This window comes from Sturnira hondurensis, unplaced genomic scaffold (assembly GCF_014824575.4).
Source record: "Sturnira hondurensis isolate 20B ecotype Veracruz unplaced genomic scaffold, ASM1482457v3 Scaffold0002640, whole genome shotgun sequence".
In the NCBI taxonomy this organism is placed as follows: domain Eukaryota; kingdom Metazoa; phylum Chordata; class Mammalia; order Chiroptera; family Phyllostomidae; genus Sturnira; species Sturnira hondurensis.
In genome coordinates this window covers 1,539,046-1,558,521 of record NW_028075271.1, presented here as the reverse complement: position 1 = coordinate 1,558,521, position 19,476 = coordinate 1,539,046, and the positions used below count along the sequence as shown (strand labels likewise).

Genomic DNA, 19,476 nt, shown 5'->3' with positions numbered 1-19,476 from the left:
GTTCAGACGCACTCCCGGTGAGAAGGAAGGCCTGCCCGTCTCTCTGCTTTGTGCGTCTGAGCTCACACCTGCGCCCCAGGGAGGGGAAGCCGCTGTCCGGCGTGAGAGCAGGCCTCATGAAGAACCAGCGGTCGATGGGAGGTGGTGGTTCAGGGATCCATCCATCACACGTTCTTTCATTGCCTCGGATCAGAAGAGGCAGAGGGGAGCAAAACGCCATCGTCCTCCACCGACTGGTGTTTACAGTGCATCTCCCCAGAAAGCGCTCAGCATGGTTTTGGCTTCCTCTGAGTAAAGACAGCTGTTTTTCAGCCCACTCATCCTTGCAAACAAATGCTATTTTTGAATGGAAAACTGAGCTCTGTATTTTAAGCACCACCCTTGCACCAGTAGTTAGGGCCTCACATCTGCTCGCTGCCCCGTGGGCCCAGGTGGAGAAGGACGTCTGCAAACGCAGCACTTTGCACACAGGTGGATCGACTTCGATGTCGAGAAACCAGGAGATTCCGTGCAGCTTGAAGGATCCGTACCCTGTTCAGGAGTCCTGTGTAAATGATTATACAGCTCTGCTGTCAGAAATTGTGGCAAGTGTTTGGTTAAGGAAATGGACGAGGAGCAAAAGCATGAATTTTGGCAGTTAGGTTGTTGCAGTGGAAAAGTGAGAACTGTACATTAAGAATGTTTTGTGAAAAACGCCCCAAACTCAGATTCCTCCTGGAATCGGAAGGCACGTTAATTCTGACACTGAGTTTCCATGATCAAAATTAGACCCGGCACCACGCAACACAGGAAAAGGAGGACTCCACGCATCATTCGGAGCCTTTGGGGCATCCAGAATTTGCAAAGAGCGGTGCTCGCGCCTCCCCTGGCTTTGCTGGTTTCGAAAAGCCACTTTCCTTTTTTTCTTTGACTTGTCCTCTCTGGCTCTCTCAGGTGTCTCAAATGTGAGTACAAGTCTTCCTGCAAAGGTGCGCGAGCAAGTGAAAAACATTGAGACCGAGGTCTCTCAGCTGTCCGACCTCTGGGGCGGACGACCTCTGGGAGTGCAGCCTCCCCTTGCATGACCAGGACAAGGTTCACATCCCACAGAAACTGTCCCGAAGGGCGAAGGTGACTCAGGGGTCCAAACCCACACTCAGGAGAGGCACAGACACAGAGCCCAGAGGCCCGCAGCCAGCGCAGGTGGACTGGCCAGCCAGCCCGAAGCCAGCCTGGCAAAGCCGACGGCAAGAGGCCTGGAGAGAGAAGATGGCCCCTCAGACACAGAGGCAAAGAGGACATTGCCATGGTGGGGCGGGACTTCTAAATATGTTATTTGCTCCTGGGCAAGAAACGATAGTCGCTTTTTTACCTTCTCTTCCCCCCGCCCCCCTGGGCCCGTTGGGGAGCAGTGCCCTTTTGTAACAGGCCTGAGGTTTAGCCGCAGGTGTGGTGGGGAAGTGGCATGTTTAGGCCCGTGGCTTTATGAGACCACAGCGGCTGCAGAAGGTCTCCAGCCCTGGGGCCCATAAATGTGGAGACTAACAAAGCTCTGGCCGGGCCTCCTGGCAGCCTCATCGTGGGGACTGTGTCGGGCAGCAGGTGTCCGCCACACTTGCTGTGACTGCCTTCCCAACTCAGGAAAGCAGTTCATATTTTGCTGTGGCATTCACACAAACACACAGGTGCCGAGGGGGTGGCACAGGTTCAAAAAGCCCATCAGCCAGTCACACTCGTGCCTTACAAAGGTCACCAGCTGGCAGGGCAGAAGTGGACTTGAACTTCAGGTTCAGTAGAAGGCACAGTTTTCCTGACAGGTCTGTCTTCAGGCCCCGTTCCACCACCATGCAGAACCCTAGCGCACTCCCTGCCCCCCAGTGCCAGCCCCCCCTTGCAGACTGCACCCAGCTCTGGGCCTGTGGGATCAGATTTGCCCCATCTTTGGTGACTGTTAAATTTGTATTTGCTGCCTCCTGATTCCCCTCGACTTGCCTGCTGGCACTGTGACATAGGAGGACTGCCATGACTCCCATTTCGCAGGTGGCAGAGCTGAGGCCCCAGAAAGGTTAAGAAGTTCTCCCGAGGCCACCCAGCACGAAGGGCTACACAGCCTAGCGTCACACTGTCCCCTAGGCACCTGGGAGTTTCCCTTCCATGGGATTGCATGACCAACTCCTCCTGTCTGCTGCTTCAGGCCCTAGGCCATGACATGCCTTGTCGGTTCTCCCCACCTGTTGTTCGGCCCTGGGGTCTGTGTTTCTCTGCAGTGTTCTTCCCGGAGCCCAACCTCTGGCCAGGACTGAGGGTGAGAAGGGAGGTCTCAGTGCCCCCGTTCCTTAGCTTTCTCCTCTGTGACTCCCTGTGCAGGGCACCTGCGACCCTGTGGCCCCTCGGGAGCCGAGCCTTCCAGCAGCTTACCGGGGTTGTCTGTGCACCAGCCTGGCCTCTGCTTGTCTCCTGGGGCCAAAGTCAGGGTCGAGGGAGCCCTGAAGCTCCCCACAACGCAGGACTCGGCTCTCTCTCCGGCATCCCCACCCCCCACCCCTGGCTCTGGTCCTACGGAGCTGACCGGGTTGTTACATCACAGAGCTCCCCTGTCCTCTTCCCTGGCTTCTTCCGCGTTTGGCTACGGCTTCCTGAGAAAAACACTTGAGAGCCTTTCAGGCCCCACACCCAGGCACTGCAAATACCAGGACCATCGGTCATTTGAATGAGAGAATTTGGCTAATGACACACATGCTCCAGGGCACAGCTACCAGGGCTCCAGGTGCAGCCAAGAAGGGCCAGGTCCCCGCAGGGTTGGGCCAGGGTGTGGCAGGGGGCAGAGTGCAGGGCCAGGGCCTGCAGCTCACCACGTCAGACCCTGTGCCCACAGGCTGACTGTGCACCATGGTCAAGTTCGGAAGAGGCAACGAAGTGGAGGCAGCGTTGTCCCGAGGTGGGAAAATGTCACACACCTAGGAGCCGAATGTCAATACAAGGCAAGAGGCAGACAACCTGGTCAGGGCAGGAAACAAGAGCCCATTGTAAGAGGAGCTGCCGGGACCACTTCACCTTCGTGGGCTGCGTTATTGCGGCCAGAACGCCCCACCTAGTCCTTCTGGCCAGACACACATTGTGACTGCGTTGAAAAAGATGGGCACAAACAGTAGAATTGTCATCGCAAGTGGTGGTTTCACAAACATTCTCTCGCCTTGGTTGAATTTTACTCCCGATGCAGCGGTCCAGTTGGAGGTCACCGGAGGCCCAACGAAGCACCCAGTAGCCGGGAGCCCAACTTTGGCTCAGTGAGAAACTGCTTTTGAACTATAATCCAGGCTTCCGGTCAGCTGTCAGGCACAGCGTGGGAGCCTTGGGGGGCAGGGCTGTTTCCACTCTGGAGGGCTGTGATAGACTGGCAGAAGGTCCCAGAAGTACGGATTCCTGGGCTGGTGCCTCTGGGTGCACAGGGGTAATTCGGGGCCTTGTGGCGGTAATGTGAGGGGCAGTAGGCATAAAGCTGGGGGAGGGGGTTCCACTGTGTGTATGAGCTGTGTGACTTTGGGCGGATGATTTAATCCCTCTGAGCCTTTGGCTTTGCTGCCTGTTCATTGAGAACAGTGAAATCTATCTTGTTGATTTCATGAACCTGTGGTGGGGACCAAGTGTCTGAAAGGCTGTGAGTTCCACCCAGACTCCAAAATGCGGACGACACGCAGATAGCGATCCTTTGCTGTCATTTAGGAAAGCAGGAGCAGCATGGCTGTGGGAGGGGACCGTCCCAAGGTAAAAACGCACCGGTGCCTGCAGAGCTGGACAGCAGATGTCCCTGCCGTGCCAAGACCAGTGTCTGTGCTGGGTTATGGGGTGTTCCCTGAGAACCCATGGCCACTGGCAGCCTCAGAATGTCCCCTTATTTAGACACAGGGCTTTGCAGATGTCATCGGGGTAAGGCAAGGTCCTTCTGGTTTAGGGTGGGCCACACATCCAGCTGACCTTAGAAGAAGAGGGAGGTTTGGGGACAGGGACACATGACAGAAGACCATGTGATGATGGAGGCCGAGATTAGACTGAAGTTTCCGGGAGCCCAGGGAGCCGGGGTGAGAGGGCAAGGAAGAAGCGTTCTTCCAAAGAGGCTCCAGAGGGACCACAGCCCTGCCAACACTTGACCTTGGGCCCCTGGCCCCCTGAACCTAGATGATAAAGCTGTGTTGTTTTAAGCCTCCCGGGCTGTGGCAGGTTATTGCAGCAGCCCTGGGAGAGGACCTAGAAGAGGTCCGTGCAGGATTGTCACGGACTTAGAAATGCCAGGGTCCCAGGCCACTGTGGAAGCACCAGGGCTGGAGCAGACCGGTGCCCGGAGGGCTGCTGTCGAAGATGAAACCAGTTACAAGTGACCGTAGAAGTGGCCCAGGGATCCCCTCACAGGGGCAGACTGGGAAACTGAGATCCGGAGTCAAAGCACATGTACGTGGGCTCAAGCTTCCTAACTCCCACCCCACTCCTGTGCCCCCCAATTCCCTCCCCAACACACACACACACCTGCTCAGTCACGAGGGCAGTGTCATCATTCATTGCTTGTGCTCCTTTTTCATGACACCCTCAAAAACCGTGCACTGGATAGAGCTGTAATGGGTTCACTTATATGACCCCTCCACCCAAAGCCCATTCCACTGCCCCCCTTTCTCACCTTCGTGCAAGGGGACACGGTGGGTGTAGAACATGACCTCTGTCCTCGGGCCGCGCAGCAACGAGGACATGCAGCATGCTGGTCACTCACCGGGAAGACTACGTCCCAAGCAGCCCCAAACAGCCACAGATGGGGCTCTAGCCTTGGGGAAGCCCGCCCGGAAGATGTGACGCCAGGAAGAGTGAGCAGGGGCTGGGACCCAGGTGGTGGCTGGAGGAAGAAAGCACAGGACAGCCGTGCCGTGGCTTCTGAGGGGCAGTCTGGGCAGTGAGAAAGTCTCAGTGCTGGCGGTGGGATTCAGGCTTGATGGCAGTGGTAGCAACTCCGGCAGGTTGTTAACGGAGACGGGTCAGACTGGCCAGAGGCTCGGAGGAACATGGGGATGGGGCTGCTCCCGGGGCTGCAGCCGCCTTCGGTCCTCTGGCCAGTTCTTTGAAAGCCACCCACGGCCTCGAGATATGCCGTCGGTCTGGGAGCTGGCCTTCACTCACTGACCCCCTCGCTGGGCCTGGCCTGCAGGAAGAAGCGTAGAAGACAAGTGGGGCCATTACCAGGTGACATTTGAAGGATGTCCCAAAGATGGCAAATCTCTAAAGGCCAAATGATGATTCCCCAGGTCCCCAAAGAGAAAGCCAGCTGGCGGGGAAGCTGAGCTGGGTCCTGGGCCTGCCGGCCAGTTTCCTCAGTGCTCTGGCCCCTGGTGCCCCGCTCGCCTCGCCTGTCAGGCCGGCCGTGACCTTGGGTATAAAGCAGCTTTCACCATCTGACTATCACTTAGCATTGTTCTTGCCATAGGCTTTAGGTAGACAGAATGCCAGACCTTGGGGACTGTTGGGTGGGGTTGTGCATGATCAGGAATCGCTGGCTTGCTGTGGCCAAAGGTGAGCTCACTGAGCTCTTCTCTGGAAGCTTCCGCATTAATGTGCCCAGCAGCTGCAGTCATTGCGCTCTTTCCCGCGTGGGGAAGAAGGACAGGGTGGTGCTTGGGGTGGTGTCGGGAGCGAACACGGGACTAGGTAGGTGTGTTTGGTTTTCCTCGCATTTCTTTCTGGCTGTATTTTATGCTTCGTGATTAAGAGGAGAAACTGTTGGTTGGAGCATCATTATGTTGCAAAAGGTCTGACCGCCATGCCCAGTCAAACCTGAGGGTCCTGTTTCGAGAAACAGAGAAAGAGAAATAATAAAAGTGAGCACACACACACTCACACCTTCAGAAACTATGCATGGGATACAGTTCTGCTGGCTTTACTCACAGTAACTCATTTAACTTCCCCTCCAACATGTCAAGGGGGAAGAGTTCTGCGTGCCCCCCCTCTGGGGGAGGGAGCTGGGGCCCCGGGAGTGAGTGTGAGTGAGATGTCCAGACGGAAATTTGTGCGCACGGATGTGTCGGTAGAACCGCCTGAATCCCAGTCTATCGGCTACACACCGTCAGGTCCGGAGCTGACTGCGAATTTCGTTTGGCCAGTCCCTTCCGTGTCTCTAACCCCACCTAGCATTTAAAAATAATATTGAAAATCAATGCACATTTTTTATTTTTGAAATACGGAGGATAATTTTAATGTAGCCTCAAACTTAGGAATTCTATCTTTCTTCATCCAAGGAGGAGCAAACCGCCTGCAAGGGGAAGGCAGAGCAGGTGTCTTTTACCCCTGTTTTGCCCTGAGTGTATAAAAGGGGAAATAGGTGGGGGTGGGGGAGTGGGTAGCATCCCCTGGGGTCTTGACTCCAAAGGAAACAAATAGGAATCTATCGATCCTGTGTTGTCTATTGATGATTAAAAGCCACGTCACTATGTGAAGTATTAGATCCGGACAAACAGCACAAGTGTACATTTCAGAGTTTAAGCAAAGCCAGACTCAAGGGCCTATTGGGAAAGCCAGTAGCTTGTGCTGAAGCCTGGCACCTCCTCCAGTTCAAGGGCAGGAATCAGTTCATGGTCACTTACCCAGCAGATGCCTGGGGCTGCCACCTCATTCCTCCGTGTCCTTCTGTATCCAACAGGGAAGAGCTTCACTCTGACCATCACCGTCTTCACAAACCCACCGCAAGTTGCCACTTACCACAGAGCCATCAAAATCACCGTGGACGGACCCCGAGAACCTCGAAGTAAGTGGGCCCCCTCGGGGCTGGCACACCCTCGGGGCTGGCACCCTCAGGCACCAGGGACAGTGTCTTGCAATGCTTGGGTTTGACTGGCATCCCTCAAAGGTGACTCAAACCTCTACCGGAGGCGGGTATCAGGCCTCTGGGGGGAGAAAGTTCTACTGTGGACGCTGCTCTGGCTCCTCAGAGGTGCCTCTAAGCACTCTGTTCTCACGGAAGCACCCCCTAGAGGGCCGCAGGAGACCAGGCCGGCCCAAGTGCACGGTGGGACCCTTTCGGGCTGCGTGAGGCTAAGGACTGGCCTCCGCTTCACGGTGGAAAGCAACAGGCTCAGAAACCCACAGGGAGTGGAAGACAGTGCAGGCGTAGGGGTGGCCAAAAAAAGGCCCGAGGGTCCAAGCAGGCCACAAGGGCCTGATTAGCATTCATTCTACATTAAAATTATTCTCTTTTATTCCTGGGTCGAGGCTGGAGAAGAAAACTATGAAAATGACCGTTTTCTTTCTGCAGCATGGATCAAAATCTTATTACAGGACTGTTCAAAGCAGAGTGTGGGAGGGGAGGAGCGCCTGGGTGGGAAGCCAGTAAATATAGCACCAAATAAAAACGACTCCGATGAGGGCAGTTTTCTAAAACGGAGTGGGGTTGTTTAGTCTGCAGAAGGGTGTCTTCCTGGTGACCTAACGACTACCTTTGAGTAAACACGAGTGACACTCTTTTCCAAACCGCACCCTTCCCAGGGACACAGGCTGCGTCACAGTCCCCGATCTGTGGAGTGAGCTAAATGGCCCTGCCCAGCACTTGTGTGCCCCCAAACCGTAGCGGGTCCCCATGGGAAGCTCATCCCCTCTTCTCAGTGGGGAGAGGTTCAAACACAGGGCTCCCTGCTGTTCCTGCAGGTTAAGATGCAAGGAGGCAGGGGTGTGGGATGCAGAGACAGAGGGTCCAGGCTTGGGCAGCAAGGGAGTGGAGTTCTGGCTCAGGTGCGCACCCTGCCGCAAGTGCCCTCTGACCCTGTTCCTCATCAGCAACACGGGGAGAGCAGTGAGGCTTCTGTGGAGGAGGGGAAGGAGCGTGCCTGGGGCGGAGAATGAGCCCTGGAGAGGTCCCCGCCTGCAGCTCCCTGGCTTGCTGGGGGCCTGTCCCAGTGAGCACTTCCTCACTGTGGGGGTGCCCCTGAGGCGAGGCACTGTCTCTGCATGTCACCCTGAGATCAGGGAACCTTGAAGCAGTCTTTCCTGCTGTCCTGGCCACAGCCTTCTGGCTGGCTGACCACTTGCAGGAACCGCCCAGGGGCGGCCTCGGCTTTCTCAGTGCCCCGGAGCGGGAAGAGCCCCTGGGTCCCATCTCCCACACTCCATGACTCCGTCCCCACCTGACCGACTTTTCCCCACCGGCTTTCCCTGGCCCTGCCCAGACTCAGGAAATTATGGGACTAGGCAGCAAACCCTGACTCCAATTGATCTGTGAAAAGCAGGCCAGACACAGAGGGCCACACAGTGACAACCGTACCCAGAACAACTGTGGCCACTTCGTAGGTTTCCAAAGTAGGAATGGAGAACTGAGGACAGGTAGTGGCCCTGCTTTAAACACGGCAGGTGCCTTGGGCTGTCCATGACGGGCCCTAGAGGACGCAGGCTTAGCGTGTAGCCAGGCCCCGGGGTGGGGAGCGGGGCGGGGAGCAGCTGTGACGTGTAAGGAAATCAACTTTGAGGCAGACTATTGTAGTCAGAAAGGTGCACTCAGGGCTGTAGGGTCTTCGCCAACAGTTCCTGGGGGAGCAAGCCTACACCCCGTGACCCCTTGTATTGTATGTACCCCGACTTCTGCCCTCCCGCACATAGAACAGGGCAGGTTTGGCCCCCTTGCTAGTATCTTCTGTGATGTTCAAAGCACCTATGCATGGCTGAGATTCAGAAAACAAGTGGGCGCTGTGACTCTTAAGAAACACCCATGAGAAGGAGAAAGGTCGCAACTGTAGGGGCCGGCGGCCCGTCCACATGGTCTCCTCTGCCCACTGATGTTTCATAACTGGAGAAAACAGTCATTACAGAGAAGGCGCGCCGAACGGACCAGGGGTGGGGTGGGGGGACACAACCGTTTCTATGGAGTTTTTCCTGCCCAGTGGAATTTGGGGTCAGGGAAAATTAAATTAAAAATTAAACTGATGAATAATTATGTGCATGATATATAAAGAGGTGGTTTAGGCTCAGGTAGATAGTCTCACATTTCACAAGTGGCTTCTAGAAAGAAGCCAAAGGCACGCAGACTCCCAGGTGACTGTAGTGCATGCCCGCGTTTCTCTCCAGCTCTGAGGCGGGAGTGGGGGGGGGGGCCAGGGGGCGGAGCAGGGCTTCTCAATTTAGTGTGCAGGTTTTCTTCTTACTTGCCTGTCTTGACTCAAGGTGGGAAATGCTTCTTTTTGATGAAGCTCTGCTCACCGCCACTTTTTTTTTTAAAGATTTTATTTAGTTATCTATAGAGGGGAAGGGAAGGAGAGAGGGACAGAAACATCAATGTATGGTTGTCTCTCATGCATCCCCTCCTGGGAACTGGCCTGCAACCCAGGCATGTGCCCTGACTGGGAATCGAACCGATTCCCAGTGTGGTTCGCAGGCCCGAGCTCAATCCACTGAGCTACACCAGCCAGGGCTTCACCGCCACTTTTTTTAAAAGAGAAGGTTAACCCTTTTTTTCCAGCTTTATTGAGATATAACTGGCACAGTGCGTAAGTTTAAGGGTTCCCACGTGATTCCGTACACAATGTATTGTGAAATGGTTGTCACAATAAGATCGGTTACCATGCCCACCCTTCACACAGTTAGTTTGCCCAGAACCTTCACAGGGTGAGTGGTTAGGCACTCCCCAGTGCCGAGTGCAGTCCCGTTCACTGCAGTCCCCATGTCCCCAGGACCTGCTCCCATGACCGGACGTGTGCGCCCTTTGGCCGGCTTCACTCATTTCCTCCCCGCCCCGGCCCTGCTAGCCACCAGTCTGCTCTCCGTTTCTGCATGTTCAGGTTCTCAGATTCCGCCCGTGAGCGAGATCGCCCGGTCCCTGCCCTTCTCCGGCTCAGTTGTCTCACTTAGCACAATGCCCTAGAGGCCCAGCCGTGTTGGGCTTTCCTTCTTCCTTACGGCGGAGTAATATTTCGTTGTGTGAGATAAATACACTACGTTTTCTCTGCCCGCTCAACCATCAGGAGGCACTCGGGTAGCTTCGGCGTCTGGGCTGTTGGGAATGATCCACAGTCACTTCTGATGGAACATTCAGAGAGGTCATTGTGTGTAGATCTCGACGCCCCCCCCCCCGGACCCGCATCATCTNCCCCCCCCCCCCCCCCCCGGGCAATGCCAAATCTACGGGGTAGTGAGACCTCCACCGTCCCTTCTTCGATTCAGTGCTCTGAATTCTGGGTAATTCTTGCCAAATGGCCCTGGCATTGCCAGGTCAAATGGTTTTTTGAAAAGTTCTCTCATTTCACAAAGGCAAAGCCCATTCGAGCTGGCAGGGGCCCAAGGACCCGACTGCATCCCAGAGACAGGAAGCAGCCCCAGAGCAACCGAATGATTTGCCCAGATGGAAAAGGAAGGGCGGGTGGTGGAGGCAGAAACACAGTAAGGAGCCGCTGATACCTAGTCCTCTACTCTTACCCGTCCATCTGTCTGTCCGTCCCTTGGTCAGCTCTCCGCTGGCCTCTACTGAGCTTTCTGGCCTGGCCCGGCCCACCTCAGGCTTGAAATAAGGTTTTGGCTCCGTGGACGTTGCGCAGGCCTCCCCTCTGAGAGGCTGCGTGGAGAGGGAAATGGCCGCGTGTCTCTGCCAGGGCAGAGCCTTCACCGTACAGCCTGGGGGGGACTGGAACCAGCAGGAAAGCCCCTCTGGTGCCAACCGCCACTCGGTAACTGACAGGAGGACGACGAGTGAAAGAGCGTGCCGCCGCCGGCTGTTGGCCGGGCTGATGGGAAACCTGATGTTTCAGGCCAGGGAAGCCGTTCGTGGGGGGAGATCCGATTTATTAGGGAGAGGGAGTTCCATCGGGAGGAAGTCTCGGCCGGGGTCCGTCCGCACAAGCAGCAGCAGGCTGCGAACTGCTCAATGGCTTGCTGATGCATGAAACAAACAATCGTCTTCTCCTTAAGCTTGAAAGATAGATTGAAGGTTTAAAAAAAAAAAGAATGTTTGACAGTTGTTTTTATGTGGTTGTGTATATTTGGAGGACCTCATACAAAGCTGCGGCCCGGTCCACGTGCCTGGGAATGAGGCCGCGTGTCTGTGCGGGGATAACACCGACGTACCAAACTGCCTTCTCTGCAGGGACCCCGTGAAACCATCTGAACCTGTGAATTAGCTCAGGGCTGGGCAGAAGGATATTTTGCTAAGTCGATGGGGAGGAGGGCGAGCCCTGGCACAGGTTCAGGGGGTCCCAGGGCTGTGGGGTTGGACAGTCATCCTGATGTCATGCGCCGTCGTCACCTGTCTAGCCAGGAACCTGTTGCATCTGGAACTCTGAGTAACCTAATTAAAAACTGAAAAGGTTAATCAAACAGACACGAGCCATTTCTGGGGCACCGCCCACCCGAGGGCTGAAGGAGCCCTTCACAGGGACGGTGCTGCCCTCAAGTGTCACGACAACGGTGACGAGGAGGCGCTGTTACCTAGAAACTTGGGAACGTGCTCTTTTCTGGGGCCTAGTTTTTGACACCAACCAACTTTCTTGTTTCTTTTTTTTTCCAAATAAGCAATTACAGTTGAAAATAGGTGGATGGAAGGGCCTAGCTCTCCATCACTCAGTCGCTCTGGTGAGGACTTTGTGGCCACTGCAACAACCACGAATGTCATTTTCTTCTATGATTTTGAGTGTAAATAGCAAACCAGTAATATACATATAGAGGAGAAACAGGACCTTTGTGTAATGAATTACAAGTATGTTTCAGATGAAAGGAGAAACATGTAAAGGGTCCCTATGCACTTAGGATGATAATGGGCCTAAAAGCACTTAAAATCCAGTTTACCCCAAAAAGTGTGGGATGAGAAGTATTTGCAGACCGCTCTTGTGATCGACTAATATACAGCTATTTTTTGACATGTTATTTTCTCTTAATCGTAAAAACACCTAATAACGATAACAGCTCACCGCGCCAGTTGTCCTCCCAGCACTGTTCAAAGTGCTGGCCTGTGTGTGAGCTGAGACCATCTTTGCAGGAGCAGGCGAGAGCAGCGGAAGCAGGGAGAAATTAAGCCCCTGGCCAAGGCCCCACGGTCAGTCGGCAGAACGGAGACAGCGCAGCCCCAGTGCTGTGACCCGACGCCTGATTTTCAGAGCGGCACCAGTTATTCCAAGCTTCGTTGTATGGACGTGTCTGTGTCAGAAATGCTTTAGTAGGAGAGTTTATCGCTCCAATTCTGGTGCAAATGCAGCTTTCTTGCAGAAGGCGGAGCCTCGCCACCTTGGCAGTAGTCATTTTTGTCCCGACAGGAAGGGGCCCGTGGTTTTCCTGGGGCGGGGCTTGGGGAAGTGTCGGGGTGTGGGGGGCAGCTGCGCTGTTACGCATGCGACGACAGCTGGTTCCACGTCCTTGCCGGGGTCTGCCTGCGGCCCCGCCTCCATGGGGACTTGGGGGTTGGGGTGCACAGCACACACCTCTTCCTTCAGTGCTGCCCGCAGGAATAACATGACAAAAAATGGCCTCCAGGTGAACAGTTTCCGTTTCCTCCCCCTTTGGCACATCTTCCTAGAAGGCCCATGTGCACAGCTCCGGCCCAGCGCAGGGTGAAAATTTGTGTCCTTCCTGCCCCTGAGTGGTCAGTGGAAGGCCAGGCCACTTCATAGGTCTGTGATCGCAAGGCTGCCACTTTGTCATTTTGCTTCATGCATCACCATCTTCCAGGTAGCGAGCAGCCTCTGCCTAATGCCTCGTTTCTTAGAGTCTTCAAGTGCCAGGTTTGGACTTAAGTTATTTCTAGACAAAATCTCAATCCATGATAGAAAAGGGGCATGATTCTTCCTTCCCTCCCCCTGGAATAGAAAGCAGGAGACAGACAGAGGGTCACTGAGGAGAGAACCTTCAGCATTCTGTTCCTCTTCACACATTGAAGGGCCTTTTGGTGCTGAGGTAGACCACCAGGGTGCCCTTAGGGCCGAGCCCCCAACTGCCTTAGGACCCAGCAGGAGCCGTTCTTAAAGCTTTAATTACAATCCTGCCTGAATGGGTCCAGCGTGTTCGAGAATCTCTGTTTATTATTTTAGTGGTATCAGGGTAGACCAAGAAGAATTTTGTGTATCGTATTTAGCCGTGTTTAAGGTGCACTTTTTGGCCCAAATTTTTTAGGGAAAAATGAGGATGCACATTATACATGGGTAGTGTTAATTCTGCATCTATATAAAGGTTTCTAATTCTTTTTATTTATGCTTATGTGTTTAAATTGTAACTCTAGAAAGCAATAATGATATCCCTATGCAAAATAATATCCTGAAATATGATCATCAGTTTTGTTTCTAAATAGAAATAAGTAAAAAAATGAATGAAAAAGTTAAAGAGTTTTTTTTCCTGAAAGTTTGAGCCAAAAACACAGATGCACATCACATATGTGAACACATCATACATGGCAAAATATGGTCCCTCGAGATTCCCCCTGGCCCTTCCCCCTGCGGTGGATTGAATGCCTGCAAAGGTCCGCAAGGGTCCCTGGGGCGGATGGGAATGTCAGACCCCGGAGGGCATATGCTTCTGCCCCAGAAGCAGGCGTGACCCCCTTGTGAGCATGCTGAGACCTGGGAAGGCCTGTGACTCCTTGGTGACTAGACCCGCCCTAGACAGAAGCCACTTGGGCTCTTGCCTGGCGTTTGCGCTGCTGCAGGAAGGAGAAGTTCCTTCCCGGTACCGGTGAGGCCCCAAGAAACAGCCTGGGCACCTTCTCAGTAGGGTCGGGAGAGAAGAGACGGAGAAATCACTACCTGGCATTTCTCTTTCATTTGGGACTGCGGCAAACCAGTAGCCCACCTCTGAGCTCCACCCCAATGAGGGCAGGACCTGGGTGCCGACATCACAGTCCCGGCAGAAAGTCCTGTGCGAGGCGCTAAGGGGATAGACAATCCTGTCTGCGTTTAGGCTTCAGTCTCTCCATCCAAAACACATTGAAGTCTCTGGATCCTGAGCCGGGGGACTTGGGTTTCACGCTGGCGCCTTCAGGCCAGTGGGTGTGAACGCGGGCAGTTCAGTTTCTTCATGCGCTTTCCTCTTCCCCCGAACCAGGCAGTGGAACCAGATAATCTCTAAATTAGTTCCCAGTCAGAAGGGGCAACAAAAAAATGTTGTCAGGACAACCGAGCCATTTATTGGTCCCCCACACACAGGGCCCCTGAGGGGCTGAGCTCCAGGGGCCCCGGTCCTGTGTACACTGGTCTGTCTACATGCTCCCACGTCACACTCGAGGTATCCTTTTTCTTTGCAGTGGATTTGTAAGAGGGCTTTATCGTTTGTTTTTGAAATTACCTGGCTATGAGTAACTCACTTAATTTCCCGCAGCCCTGATTTCATAGCCATCAACTTCCAATTACAGCCAGGGTTGGGGTGCTGCGTGGGCTCTTGCTGACTGCGTGGGCAACCATCCCTGGGGGCTGTGGGCCTGGCCAAGCCTCCATAAACAAGGACGGGGGCTGTTCTCACGGGGCTGGACGGTGGCGTGGAATGTTGGGAACCACGCCTGGAGCACGAGGGAACCGTGGGGATGTGGAGCAAGGGCTTGAGAGCATTTGGCTCTAAGAAAACTAAACACATAAAATCGTGACCCCTACATTTAAAAATGCATGAGGCTGCATAACATTGCATCTTTTTAGATGCTTAATTAAACATTTATAAATTTTGATTTTTTTTTTTCAGTTTTCCTTTTGTATGTAGACCCAGTCCAACATCTTTTCTGGCACCTTTAGGGACTCTTGTAATGCCCTGGGCACTGCTGCTAAGCCCAGGGGCTGAGGTGGCCTTGCCCCCAAATGCCAGGCCTGGTGGAGCGCTCTGCACCGGGGAAAACCCTGTCTGAGTAACAGTGCAAGTTGGTGTTTCGTATCTGCCAAGCAGGTTCTTTCCAAAATATGTGTGGTGCGGTTGTAGGAGAGGTTCTTCCACACTGTTCTAGAAAACCAGCACAGAGTCCCTTGGGGTCCAGACGAGTGCGGCTCACCTGGGGGGGGGGTGCTGGGACCACCCCCCACATGCCTCTCCGCACTTGTTCTGGGCGGGTTTGATTTTGTGCATCTCTCTCTGTTTGGTAGGCTTTTGTTTGTGCGCCACCCCCCCACCCTAGCCACCAAGACTTTCGGTGGCACATTCAGTGCTCAGAGGTCACCATGCAGCACTGGAGCGCCTCCGCTGCAGGAGCTGCACCCTGTGGTCTGCTGCCTCCCACCTGGTGACCTGACGGAGCAGCCCCACCAGGAAGGCTGAGGGTGGGGTCCAGGGGTGCCATCCAGGGGCATTCTGGAGAGAACTGGAGCTCTAGCGTGGGACTCAGAGCAGCTCTGGGAGCAGGTGGTCCTGGTTCTGTGCGCGACTCCACGGCGGGTGGGCAGACCCACAGCTGGTGGGTGGGTCACGGAGGCATGGCAGTGGGTTTCTGGGCTCTGGGACAGGCTCAGAATTTTTTCTAAATGTGAGCCACTTTCCATTTTTCACTGTGAAGAAAGAAAAAACTTTTTTTTAATTTTCCCAAAGGCTTGGGTTTTTCCCTGTAAAGCTATGTGGCCAAGAAAGCCATGAGTAAGAATTGGGTTCAGTGAGTCTCATAATCTCCACCGCCACCACCACAAACACACACACACACACACACACACAACCCCGCCCCAAAGATCGGCTTCAGCAAGTCCAGTGCATGCCCTGTGCTTTTCCTTCATAAACAATTTGTTTTAAAGCTTTGCTTTTTGGCTGTGAAAAGCTGGCCGTAAAGGAGGGATAAACTAGGCACAATCTGTTACTGGGCATTCCACCCGCATTACCAGACACGTCGCAAGACACTGACATCTGGTTGGATGTGAAATGACTTCTTCAAAGTGTGACTTACGTGTGGTCTATTTATATCAAGTTCCACATACAACTAAGTCACGCAGTGTTACTCGGAAAATTCACTCTGGCCAATAGCTAAACATTCTGGAGATGAAAGGCAAGTTTTTTTTTTTAAAAATGTAAGTACCCAAAGCAAATGGTTTTTTTCCCATTTGCTTGGTTTTTTTTTTTTTAAAGGAACATAATCAAATTAATCTGCCGAGTCCCCAGTACGTGAGTTTGTACTTCCGTCGATTCCATGCATGCAGGTCCACGGAAGCCAGTGTTGACCAGCTCGGACATGTCACTGGCATCCCCCAGCCTGCCCTCACACATGGGAGTGTCCAGTCTCTGAGATTCTGTTGGTTTGGGTTTGGTTTGGGTTCGCCACGGCTTGGAGGTGTTCAGTCTTCTGGTCACATGAGGTCCAAAGTTTATGTCTGGACTAAGCAGTTGCTTCAGGACTAGCTACATTTATGGTGCTCTTTGGGCTTGCTCCCGATCTCTTCTCATCCTCACTGAAGTTTGTGGCACAGCGGCTCTGGGATCCCTCCGGTGAGCCATAGAGGAATGTGCTCAGTGACGTCTTTGCTGTCATTTCCGACATTGCTGCCAGGGCACACCCAAGTTCCAGAAATGAGGCGGAGAGCCTGAGGGCGGGAGGCAGGAGCTGGGAGCTGAACCAACCAGGTGCCACACCTGGCCACCTGCTTCCTCCTCCCTGGGGTCCGTGTCCCCATCTGCAGAGTGGGCCTAGGGACACCTGTCTTGCTGGGGGGCTGAGGACTACATGAGACAGACAGAGAGGCAGACTGGAGAGGTCGTTGGCCACCCCAGGGCAGGAGAGCTGGCTGCCCAGTTCAGCCACGCCCCTCGCCCGTGGTCAGTGGGCCTCCCCGTGCTCAGCGTCCTCTGGGGGGGAGGACCAGAAGGCAGTACCCCCATCCAGGAAGCATCTCGTGTGACCGGATGGAGCAGCACAGGGGAGAGCAGCGCGTGCCGGGCACAGAGGGGCCCCATACACTTGAGCTTTTATTAAAGCGCAGGCCCGGGGTGCTGGCCGGCCCCTTTCCCTCACGCCTCAGCCCTTCCCAGGGGCAACTCCTGGAATTTGGCCCATGCTGGGGCCAGGTATTGGCCATCACCAGCTTACTTTAAAAAAATCCCGGCAGATTGGGTCCTCAGAACACAATACAATAAGGGCTTTTCTCTTTTTTTTCTTTCGCCCTATCTGTTATTGATTCCAACTCCCGAATCGCTGAACCGACTTCAGCAACTGATTTCTCACTGGAGCAAAAGCCCATTGCCTGCTCCTGTACAGAAACAGGGTCTTTTTTCTCAAACAACGATTTTATCAAAACGTAGTCGTTTCCTACCTGGACATGAGTCTTCCTGCTGCTGGGGGCCTGGCAGGACTCTTAGCACCTAGAAGCTTCCACCAGGTCATCTGTAGGACGGGGGTGGTAGTGTGGGCTCTGTCTATACACACAGGGTTGTTTGGGGTGAACCGAGATAATACGCAGGGGTGGTCAAAAGCAGGTTTACCGCTGTAATAAAAATAACACAATAATTAATAAATAAATGATACTGCAAGAGCAGGCCCTGTGTTCCGCATCCTCGCATCCACAAACCTACTTTTGCCCGCCCCTGTACATCAAGGTGCAGTCTGTCAATTAGCTGATGTGATGGGTAAGTCATCAGATTCTAGGTAATAGGAACCTTTATTGTAATTGTTGCTGTTGTCGGCATGTGCATGTTGTATAAAAATCTGAGGGATCCCACATAAAATACCATTGGCTTCGTGAAGAGAGATTTCCTCTCATAACGGCTTTGGGGATCGACAAGATGCAAATTGTAGAAAAAGATAAAGACACTGAACCAGCCCCGCCACCACAAGCCGTGCTTTCGGGGATTTTACCCTTGGCCATGACACTGCATTAACACTTTCTTCCCAGGCCGCTGTGCGCCCTTGAGAACAGTGGGGACCCAGAGAAGTGGCCTTGGCAGTTGAGAGTTGGGTCGTGTTTAATGTGCATTTCTTCTCCAAAAGCAAATGCGATGTTCTTTTCTCTGTGACTCCGATTCCACTTTCTCTCGATGAAAGGCTCGCGCAGCGCCCACGGTCTTAGTGCAGCTTTCTTCTTCCTTATTCTCTGCTTGGTCAGTTTTTGCCCATGGCTTCTTAGCGATGCTGCTCGCCTGAGATTTCTGGGTTCGATTTCAGGGGGTGAGATGTGACGCCCCGAGCGGGGGTGCCCGCTGCCCGGGGGTGTCGCGGCTGCGGCTGCTGGGCGTGGGGGTCGGCCTCCTGAGGCCGGGCCTGCTGGCCAAGAGGCTGCAGGGAGCAGGCTGGGAGAAACTCGCCCCGTTTCTTGGGTGATTCGGCCAGTCTCAAAACAAACAGGTAGCTGAGGGCAGGGAGAGAGAACTGGAAAAGGCTGAAATTTGAGTCTCAGGGGCTGAGCTCTTCTCAGGAACTGCCTGTTGAACTGAAAGGAATCCTGAGCTCTGGGCGAGGGAGCGGCCGGCCCAGCACGGGGGACTGCCAGCCTTCATGGCCGACACTGCCAGGCTCGGCAGCCCACATGCCCTCTGAGAACCTCAGCGTCCCCATCTGCAGAGTGACGGAGGGAGGGTGAGAGGATTCGATGACTTAGAGATTCCTATCAGCTTCCAAAAGTAGGATTTGACGTCTGTGGGAGTGATTGTATTTTCCACACATCATATTCTCACCTGGAAAAGGAGAGGAGCCTGGGGTAGAACCGCTGCCGACCTGGGGAGACAGAGACCCAGCGCTGGGTGGAGGGAGGGTCAGAGGAAGAGACGGGTGGGGACAGGCAGCTGTCCACTCCCCACACTGGAGAGAGGGAGAAAGGTCCACTCCAGAGTGGCAGGCTCCAGCTAGGAGAAATCACCCTAGCTAGACTTCCCATGACTTTGGCATTCTCCTTCTTCTTATTTTTAAAGACATCCTTAGGCCCACAAAGCACTCAATTGTGCAGCCACAGACACCCAGCATGGCCAGCCTGCTGGAGCTGGCCGGTCAGAGACCCCCGAGGTAATTCTGCCACGGATGGGGAAAAGATGGCGTGAGTCCCGCTGGTGGGAGCTTTGGCACGAGGCCGTCCCCCTCCTGGGCCTCCCCACAGTATTATGGGCTGTTCTTCATTACCTGCCCTACCTATCTTCACAATCTAGCCGCAAACAGCTCTGGTTGACCACACCACTTCCCTATTGAAAGTTAATACTGTTTGACTCATTCTGTGTTACTAACCTGAAGCCAAAGCAAACAAGCCAGAGAATAACCGGCCTGTGTGGAGCTGGGAGAGCTCTCAGAGGCCCCGCTTTCAAAACCCCATACAGTAGCGTTACTATGTCTCGCTGCTGCAGCTGCAGAGAAGATGAAGGAAGCAGAAGTGGTTAAAAAAAAGCTGGGGGTGGGGAAGACGCAGGGAAGGGAGTGGGGTGGGGTTGCCTCAGGCTGGGCAGTGGCTCCTGTGATCTGTAAGCCCTGAGCAGGGGCGCGGTTTGACACACCCGAGGATTCACTTGCGCTCTCGGGAGGGGGCTGTGGACGGAGGTGCATGGAGAGAACATCCGCTGAGGAGGCGGCATGGCTCTTGCATCGGTGCTGGAGAGGTGCTGGACGCTGGTCCCAGCAGGCCGGCCCTGCCCAGCCAG

General features: G+C 54.2%; 1 protein-coding gene across 4 annotated transcripts in view; it reads left to right on the top strand.

Annotated features, from left to right (window-relative positions):
- Window positions 1-19,476, top strand: part of RUNX1 (RUNX family transcription factor 1) — a 205,593-nt gene that overhangs the window by 139,120 nt on the left and 46,997 nt on the right. For all 4 annotated transcript variants that reach the window (XM_037040603.1, XM_037040601.1, XM_037040604.1 and 1 more), the window contains one exon: window positions 6,653-6,757. In XM_037040603.1, the coding sequence (XP_036896498.1) occupies window positions 6,653-6,757 (105 nt within the window). The remainder of the gene's footprint in view (window positions 1-6,652; window positions 6,758-19,476) is intronic.